Source organism: Salmo salar, chromosome 20, assembly GCF_965601325.2.
Source record: "Salmo salar chromosome 20, fSalSal1, whole genome shotgun sequence".
In the NCBI taxonomy this organism is placed as follows: domain Eukaryota; kingdom Metazoa; phylum Chordata; class Actinopteri; order Salmoniformes; family Salmonidae; genus Salmo; species Salmo salar.
The window spans coordinates 47,061,615-47,072,005 of NC_138310.1; the positions used below are offsets into that span (position 1 = coordinate 47,061,615).

The window sequence follows — 10,391 nt, forward strand, 5'->3', positions numbered from 1 at the left end:
AGAACATTGTGCCAGTAACCGAAAGGTCGCTGGTTCGAATCCCCGAGCCGACTAGGCGAAAAAAAGAAAAAAAAACTGTGTGCTCTTGAGCAAGGCCATAAATGCTCCTGTAAATCTCTAGATAAGAGCGTCTACTAAATGAATAAAATGTAGAATGTACAGTCAGGGAGAAAGGGGATGAAAGGTAGCATGCTTAGTCGGAAGGCTCTTGTTAGAGGGTGACAAAAGCTTTTGTCGTCTACTCAGACTCCACATTTTCTTACTCCTGCTTGCGTTTGTTTTCCATCCACAACATGCTAATTTGAACCTACATTTGCACATCATGAACTGCCTAGTCTTTCCTCATAGATTAGTTAAAAACTGAGCAACAAGTCCAATTCAATGCGGAGATGTGCATGTTCCGGTCTGCTAGTTGGGCCTGTCCCTTGCAAACACATAACTATCAGAGCGGATGTAAAAGTGGTTTACGGTATTCTGTTTTGCATCACTAGCAAGTGGGCGTATGTGGGCGAGGTGAGAAACCCAATATGACTGTTCTTTAATCAGAAGAAAACACTAGTTAGCGATATTCAGCTAACGCTTCCTAAAATGTATTCATCTACTTTCAACATTTACTGTCATTTTAAACACCAGGCAGAAGTCCCAGCAGTAGTTCCCTTTAAACGCCGAGTAAATAAGTCAGAGGGCTGCTCCGCTCTTCAGGACTGCTGATGCGCCACACACACACACACGTGGCTGCCTGCCATCCCTGTAACCCCATATATCCACATCATGTAGTGCAACTGATCATTAACTCTCAGCCCTGGCATATTTGAAAGCTGTAGAATTCATCTAAATGCCTAGAGAACCTTAAGTCCCCCTTTAATTACTAGCATTGTTAAAAGTTTAAACTTTGACGCTTCCCCCAGAATTCTAAATCATTTCATACTGTATAATTATCTGTCGAGACATCTGCCTTTTGAAGTTTCAGACAGTCCTTGTACATCACTGCGCTAAACCCCAAGTGAATATCGAGAGGTGTCAGGAAAAGAAATGTAAACCAACAGACTTGCTTTGCAGTTTGAAAATTCTGAACGTGGTCAGGGAACAGGATTACGAGCACAGGGAGAACTCAATGTGTGTTTATTTAACAATTGCGATTGATGCAATGAATGGAGGGAAGGATAAAACAGCATGATATTTTGTACTACGCAACTGTATTACTCAATGTGGGCTACAAGAATAAAACCGGAAAAGGTCTGGAGCTGGGTACGGACAAATGGGCCTCCTGATCATATTCTCATGATAGTGATTTGGAGCAGCCGTCCCTCTAAATCCACACTGATACCTCTGAGCAGCCGAATGAAGAGCTAGAGGCTTCACTCCGATTTACTATGGATACTCCTAACCTCCTTTGAATTTCAATTGGGGAGGAGATCATACTGCATGTATATGCCCTTCCGGTGGCATATTCCTAATAAAAGGCCACTGGGGAATTCTGGTCAGATTGCTCTGGCCAATGACTGATTTTTAAAAATTTTATTTAACTAGGCAAGTCAGTTAAGAACTAATTCTTATTTACAATGACTGCCTACACCAGCCAAACCCAGACTACGCTGGGCCAACTGCGGTTGTGATACAGCCTGGATTCGAACCAGGGTGTCTGTAGTGATGCCTCTAGCACTTAGATGCAGTGCCTTAGACCGCTGCGCCACTCGGGAGTCTCGGAAGAATTCAAAGAACTCGCAAGAAAAAAAAAAAAATTAAAAAGTTAATTCTGAGTTTCCCACTAAAGATTGATATTAGTCTCTCTCACGTGCCAAAATACTGGGTAAAAAAAAGCAGATACTGCTAGAATTGATGGCTCATGTTCCCAACACCTCACACCCACAAGGGCAGAGAGGCAGCTCCGACCAGCACACTAATCAAAACAAAGCTGAAGACGCCTCCTGCGAGGTGTAACAAGGGGCATAAAGTATGGGGGACCAACCCCACACACAATTGATGGCTTTCTCACAGCCCTGAAAGCAGAGGTGAAAACCCTTTGGCCGCCTGCTAGAGCAGAATAAAGCAGTGGATGGGAGGGCCTGTGACTAATTCTCCTCCCAGCGTTGTCCCTAGGGGAGGAGGCTTCGCTCTTCACCCTTTGATATCCGTGCCTGTGCTCTTTCAGCCGTCTGCACTTCATGAAAGCTGGAATAAAAGCAGACAAAGCTTCCTGCTTGGATCCACACACTGTCTCTGGGACGGGAGCTCCGCCATATAAATAGGGCAAACACCTGCTGGACCCCTTCCGCCCAAACACAACATTTAGCAAAAACCAGTGAGGCAAAGTATTCCGTTTGCTAACATCTATTCAGCTGCACTTGTGTGAGGGATTGACATCGGTCTTAATCGGAGTCAAGCGAGAGAGGGGTTTGATTCTAAAGACAAAACAAAAGTGAGTCTGATTTTTGTTAAAGGCCAAACAAATGTCCCCAAAAAGACACCTTTGGCAGATGGGCGCTTAAATAGACAACCATCATTTGGCTGGATCAATAAACATTTAAAACACCCAATTCAATAGCCTACAAATGCTGCAATTTGAACAACAATGGTCTACAAGCCCTCTTTTGAGGGATCCCAAAAGGCTTGGCTAATCTATTCCAAAGTGGCAGCTGTCAGAAGAAAAGTTGAGCTCAGACGGCCCCTGTGTGGCTGAAGTGGATTTGGGTCTGCTTGGAAGGCGGGGCTCAGTGTCCGGCTGCTCTGTGAGCTCAGCAGGCTGCGATGAGCCAGAACAATCCTGCCCAGGCGCAACAGCCACTGAATGAAATCACAATGCTGTGTCTGCAACTTCCATGAGTGGCAAGTTACACTGGGATTTTGGCCGTATGTCCCCACCGCATCCCAACGTGTTTCCCCCCTCTTTGTGTGTCTTGGGATAGAGGGGGACATGTTGATCTGTCTTCCTATAAAAAAAAGTGTTAGCTCAGACAGAGGGACTCATTTCCATAGCACTGGCCAACATCAAAGTAGAGCATATTAACCTTTCGGCTAATCTACTAGTGATGGTAGGAGACGTGTATACACACTCAGGACAGAATCAATGTTTCCTGATACCCCAATAGTTCTTATGATAAGGGGCTTATTGAAAGAAAAAAGAAAATCACACACATGAATGAGTACGGGACTGGAGAACCCTCAAAATATGCTTTCTAAACATCAAACCATCAAACCAAAAATTGCACCAATAAGTACTCTAATATAACAGTACATCTTACAACGTTGGTAAAGTGTTGAGTTACCCTCCATGTCCGATTCTACTACAACACTAGGGTCTACTCCCACTGCATTGAACGCGTGCTCATCATGAAAACATAAAGATGGTAGTTAGCTATGCCCGAACACACCCCCCCATCACAAGGTCCGACAAAAAAAAAAGGCTCGTTATTATAGCTCGCTAGACTACCGTCAGTACTAGAAAGATGGAATTCGGAGGAACACACATGACACTGGCGAACCATTCTCAGCCCACCAAAAAAATTGTAGTTCGCTAGCACTTCATCAGATGTCCACAATGCCGACATTATTTTGGTACTACGCACTGTGTGAAGACGGGGGAAAACATGTCCACCTCCCATTTTCCTATGTATCAGCAATAGCTAGCTACCGTGGCGTAGTGCGTAGCATGGTAACGTTAGGTTCATGAGCTAAACACTTAGCCAAAATGTGCGAGTCTTACTACAAAGCTAAATCCATCACTTAGCAAGCTACCCCGACCATTAGCCATACCCAATTATCTAATTCGACAATGTTGTTTCTAACTATTGTAGCGTCTACCTAGCAACTTTAGAAGCGTGGATCAAGGCAGATAGACGAATAGTAGCTAGCTGATCATTTAGGCAAGGTAAATAGCCTCGTTCGAAGGTTAGCATTGAACTGACACCTCGCAGCAAACTATGGATAACGACAGCTTATTGAACTCTTCAATATACTATAGGTGTTTAATTCTAAGCTAGTCAATGTTTGCAAAAAAGTGGCTAACGTTACTAGGTTATGGCAATTCAAAAGAGTGGAGTATAATTCACGTTAGGTAGCTAGATGCCTTAATAAGAATCAAAAACATGAAGTTCAGGTTACTTGTCCTCCAAGTTGACATGTTTTGTTTTCAAACAGGAACCTCGCTCGCTAACCGGGAGGTCCCATGCTACAGTGTTAATCAATGTAACACTAGCATCACAGAAATGTACCAAAAAAACTGAGCCAACGTTAGCTAAAGAACGCTAAAGTTATCAAGTTACTGTATCACACTGGCTCGTAGGACCTAATCCTGAACTCTGAAGAGGAGTTGATGATGAGATATGAGGCTCTATCCCTACAAGTCACCACTCCACAACTAAGCCAACAATGGCCGCTAACCAGATACTGTAGCTTTATATCACATCCCTCTATTTTCGCCTCTGTATCAATGTTGGACAACTAGACAATAATTAATTCACTTTGGCCAAATTCTGTCTAGAAAGTCACCAGGCTACTTTTAACTATTCACAACATCAGCACCGTTGGTGCTAGTCAGCTAACTACTGATCCTAAAACGGGCTTCCTTGTTGTGAGTTGTGTGGTGAATCACTGTGAAAGGAATAACGTAACGTTAGTAACAGCACATGGATTGAAGCATGTTGATGGGCTTGATACCCAGTGTGGGGATCAAGGCCAAACAAAAAGTTAACTACTCTGCGATGACAAGTTGAGTCACACTCCTAACACCGAATACGGAGGCAGCAACATATAACTCCTTGGTACTATACCATTGCTAGGGTGTGTTCGATACTTCATGTTACACTTCTCATTGCAGCTATTTCACGTTAGCAAGCTAGCTACAACCAACCACAATCAAGTTGGTCTTTCACTTACCTCCCCGCTGCTTGAACCACTCGACTCTCCCAAAACATCCCGAAATTTCTGCAGGTTGCAACCGATAGCAGATGAGACCTGTAACGCAGCATCAAAGCCGGGTCCGAGCCCAGCCGTGTTCGGGTGGGTCCCTGTGCTACTTCGAAGGGAGGCAGTGACCCGGATTCGGCCCGCTCTCCTCCCGGTGCCTAAGTTGCTGCTCCCTCCGGGCCGAGCGGGGAACCGCCACCGACAGCTGTGCGCCATTTTACACTCTGCCTGTCTGCCCTAAGATCAGAGAGCTCAGTGGGCGTAGCCCTAAACCAGCGTTTCACATAACCCCCGCACCCTTCACCACGGTAAAAAACATCCGTATCCATGTTGCGGGGTGGAGATAAAGTGGCCCCGAATATGCATTTATTCAATGTTCCTAGTCAAAAAGAGTATAGCCATAGCTTAGATAAACACGTTCCTGGGCCGTGTCCGGAAAAACACCTAACAGTCCTTAGCTACTGATGCTTGATCCATCTCAGAGATCCAATTAAATTCCTAATTATATGATCCATCCAACGTTAGCCCACATGAAAGATGTGTCGCTGCCAGCTAACTGGCTAGCACAGCTAACTAGAAAGCCAGGAACTCACAGTCAAACAAAGCAGAGAAGTCGTAGCTAGATAACAAACAGCTAATAGCTAGCTAACGTTGATCTTCACAACTATGCCAATATATACATAAATTACATTTAGTCGACAAATGCCAAATGGCAGACTGGAAATTAAAGTATATAACGTTAACTAGCTAGACCGTGTCTTACGTGACGTGGTAGACCAACTCGCTAGCTAGCCACATTTTAACGTTAATTCGAAAGTGTAGACTGCCCCAAAAAATAGATACCTTTTCTAAATTAAACAATGATTGAAACAAATAGCTAGGTATTTGACAAAATAAAAATATAACTGCGACTACACATAGACGTGGTTGAATTTATATCAGGAAGTAGCTAGGCTAAGTTATTTTTTTTTTTATATTGCGCCATAAACAACCTGGTATGAGCAGAAGGAACGTGGTCATATATGGGTCAGACATCGATCGGGATTGGTGCCAAAATCATGAAAACGTAAAGCATAAATTGCTTACTTTCACAAATCATACAACAAAATTGTACAAGACAGTCACTAACACTGTTTTTGGTCTGCTATTAAACTTTTACTTTTAATTACAATTGGAAGTGTTAAAATTGTAATGCACCTGCAATTGTACCTGAAACACACGACATTCTGAAATACTTAATTTACACTAATTTACAGTCTTTCTTTAATGATAGTTAATTTGTCATTTATTTGTATAACAGTTACTTCAACTATAATTACACTATAACTTGATCACCTGTATAACACAATATTATGTAATATATGATTTCTTATTTCAGATGTCAGAAACACAAACATTGTGCAGTTGAAAATAAATATAATTTAAAATCTTTTAAATATTTGTCGGAAACAAATTGCACTTTCATCTCAGCTACTTAAATCAATTAGAAGCCATACCCTTCCAGACTTTTTGTAAACAACAGGTTCACTAACAGTGAAATGCTTACTATGGGCCCTTCCCAACAATGCAGAGAGGGAAAAATTAAAAGAGAAATAATAGAATAATAGACAAATAGTCAGGGTAAGTCGCTCTGGATAAGAGCGTCTGCTAAATGACTTAAATGTAAAATGTAAATGTAGCCATTTGATTAGCTGTTCAGGAGTCTTATGGCTTGGGGGTAGAAGCTATTTAGGAGCCTCTTAGACCTAGACTTTGCGCTCCGGTACCGATTGCCGTGCGGTAGCACAGAGGACAGTCTATGACTAGGGTGGCTGGAGTCTTTGACCATTTTTAGGGCCTTCCTCTGACACAGCCTGGTATAGAGGTCCTTCATGGCAGGAAGCTTGGCCCCAGTGATATACTGGGCTGTACGCACTACCCTCTGTAGTGCCTTGCGGTTGGAGGCCGAGCATTTGCCATACCAGGCAGTGATGCAACCCGTCAGGATGATCTCGATGGTGCACCTTTAAAACCTTTTGAGGATCTGAGGACCCATTCCAAATCTTTTCAGTCTCCTGGGGGGGAATAGGTTTTGCCGTGCCCTCTTCACGGCTGTTTTGGTGTGCTTGGACCATGTTAGTTTGTTGGTGATGTGGATGCCAAGGAACTTGAAGCTCTCAACCTGCTCCACTACAGCCCCGTCGATGAGAATGGGGGCGTGCTCGGTCCTACTTTTCCTGTGGTCCACAATCATCTCCTTTGTCTTGATCACATTGAGGGAGAGGTTGTTGTCCTTGCACCGCACGGTTAGGTCTCTGACTTCCTCTCTATAGGCTGCCTCATTGTTGTCGGTGATCAGAACTACCACTGTTGTGTCATCAGCAAACTTAATGGTGTTGGAGTCTTGCCTCGCCGTGCAGTCATTAGTGAACAGGGAGTACAGGAGGGGACTGAGCACACACCCCTGAGGGGCCCCCGTGTTGAGGATCAGCGTGGCGGATGTGTTGTTACCTACCCTTACCACCTGGGGGTGGCCCGTCAGGAAGTCCAGGATCCAGTTGCAGAGGGAGGTGTTTCTTCCCAGGGTCCTTAGCTTAGTGTTGAGCTTTGAGGGCACTATGGTGTTGAATGCTGAGCTGTAGTCAATTAATAGCATTCTCACATAGGTGTTCCTTTTGTCCAGGTGTGAAAGGGAAGTGTGGAGTGCAATAGAGATTGCATCATCTGTGGATCTGTTTGGGCGGTATGCAAATTGGAGTGGGTCTTGGGTTTCTGGGTTAATGATGTTAATGTGAGCCATGACCAGCCTTTGAAAGCATTTCATGGCCACGGATGTGAGTGCTACGGGTTGGTAATCATTTAGGCAGGTTACCTTAGTGTTCTTCGTCCTCGATGCACTTATTGATAAAGCCAGTGACTGATGTGTTGTACTCCTTAATGCCATTGGAAGAAACCCAGAACATATTCCAGTCTGTGCTAGCAAAACAGTCCTGTGGTTTAGCATCTGCTTCATCTAACCACTTTTTTATAGACCGAGTCACTTGTGCTTTCTGCTTGAATCTTTGCTTGTAAGAAGGAATCAGGAGGATAAAATTATGGTCAGATTTGCCAAATGGAGGGCGACGGAGAGCTTTGTATGCTTCTCTGTGTGTGGAGTAAAGCTGATATAGAATTTCTTTCCCTCTGGTTGCACATTTAACATGCTGATAGAAATGAGGTAAAACTGATTTAAGTTTGCCTGCATTAAAGTCCCCGAACACTAGGAGCACCGCCTCTGGATGAGCATTTTCCTGTTTGCTTATGGTGGTATACAGGTCATTGAGTGCCGTTTTAGTGTCTGTGGTGGTATGTAGACAGCTACGAAAAATACAGATGAAAACTCTAAGTAGATAGTGTGGTCGACAGCTTTTCATGAGATACTCTACCTCAGGCGAGAAAGACCTTGAGACTTCCTTAGATAACATGCACCAGCTGTTTACATAAATGCATAGGCCCCCGCCCCGTGTCTTACCATAGGCTACTGTTCTGTCCTGCCGATAGAGCATATAACCCGCCAGCTGTATGTTCTTAATGTCGTCATTCAGCCACGACTCGGTGAAACATAAGATATTACAGTTTTTAATGTCCCGTTGGTAGGATAAATGTGCTTTCAGTTCGTCCCATTTGTTTTCCAGCGATCGAACGTTAGCTAGCAGGACGGAAGGCAAGGGAAGATTAGCCACTCGTCGCCTGATGCTTACAAGACACCCTGATCTCTTTCCGTGAAGTCTCCTTTTCCTTCTCCAGCGAATAACGGGGATCTGGGCCTGGTCGGGTGTCTGTATTATATCCCTCCCGTCCGACTCATTGAAGAAGAACTCTTCGTCAAGTTTGAGGTGAGCAATTGCAGTTCGGATGTCCAGAAGCTCTTTTCGGTCATAAGAGACGGTAGCAGCAACATTATGTACAAAACAAGTTACGAACAATGCGAAAAAACTAACAAAATAGCATGGTTGGTTAAGAGCCGACAACACCATCACAAAACAGAGCGTACAGAGAGATGCTTGATGAAAATGTGCTCCAGAGCACTCAGGACCTCAGACTGGGGCAAAGGTTCACCTTCCAACAGGACAATGACCCTCAGCACACAGCCAAGACAATGCAGGAGTGGCTTCAGTGTGTGCTGATTTATAAAAAATAATCACATCTACATAAATATTCAGACTCTTTACTCAGTACTTTGTTGAAGCATCTTTGGCAGTGATTACAGCATCAAGTCTTCTTGGGTATGACGCTACAAGCTTGGCACACCTGTATTTGGGGAGTTTCTCCCATTCTTCTCTGCAGATCCTCTAAAGCTCTGTCAGTTTAGATGGGGAGCGTTGCTGCACAGCTATTTTCAGGTCTCTCCAGAGCTGTTCGTTCGGGTTCAAGTCCGGGCTATGGCTGGGCAAATCAAGGACATTCAGAGACTTGTCCCAAAGCCACTCCTGCATTGTCTTTGCTGTGTGCTTAGGGTCATTATCCTGTTGGAAGGTGAACCTTCGCCCCAGTCTGAGGTCATCAGCGCTCTGGAGCAAGTTTTCATCAAGGATCTCTCAGTACTTTGCTCCGTGCATCTTTGCCTCGATCCTTTCTAGTCTCCCAGTCCCTGAAAAACATTCCCACATGATGCTGCCACCACCATGCTTCACCATAGGGATGGTGCCAGGTTTCCTCCAGACGTGACACTTGGCATTCAGGCTAAAGAGTTCAATTTTGGTTACATCAGACCAGAGAATCTTGTTTGGTTTGAGAGTGGTGGTCTGAGAGTCTTTAGGTGCCTTTTGGAAAACTCCAAGCGGGCTGTCATGCGCCTTTTACTGAGGAATGGCTTGCTGCTGCAGAGATGTTTGTCCTTCTGGAAGGTTCTCCCATCTCCACAGAGGAACTCTGGTCAGAGTGACCATAGGGTTCTTGGTCACCTCCCTGACCAAGGCCCTTCTCCCCGATTGCTCAGTTTGGCCGAGCGGCCAGCTCTAGGAAGAGTCTTGGTGGTTCCAAACTTCTTCCATTTAAGAATGATGGAGGCCACTGTGTTCTTGGGGACCTTCAATGCTGCAGAAATGTTTTGGTCCCCTTCCCCAGATTTGTGCCTCGACACAATCCTGTCTCAGAGCGCTACGGATAATTCCTTCGACCCCATGTCTTGATTTTTGCTCTGACATGCACTGTCAACTGTGGGACCTTACATAGACAGGTGAGTGCCTTTCCAAATAATAACCAATCAATTGAATTTATCACAGGTGGACTCCAATCAAGTTGTAGAAACATCTCAAGGAGGATCAATGGAAACAGGATGCACCTGAGCTCAATTTCAAGTCTCATAGCAAAGGGTCTGAAGACAAGGGGTCTGAATACTTTCCAAAGGCACCGTACTTGAATAAAAGGAAGGGGCATGGATCAGTAAACCAGTCACTATCTGGTGTGACCATCATTTGCCTCATGCACCGTGACAAATCTAATTTGCATAGAATTGATCAGGCTGA

At 44.4% G+C, this 10,391-nt stretch overlaps 1 protein-coding gene across 1 annotated transcript in view; it reads right to left on the minus strand.

Annotated features, from left to right (window-relative positions):
* Positions 1-5,826, minus strand: part of kmt2a (lysine (K)-specific methyltransferase 2A) — a 55,122-nt gene extending 49,296 nt beyond the window's left edge. Inside the window, 1 exon segment of the mRNA XM_045703485.2 lies at positions 4,876-5,826. Within this exon segment, the coding sequence (XP_045559441.2) occupies positions 4,876-5,121 (246 nt within the window). The 5' untranslated portion in view covers positions 5,122-5,826.
* Positions 5,827-10,391: the final 4,565 nt, after the last annotated feature.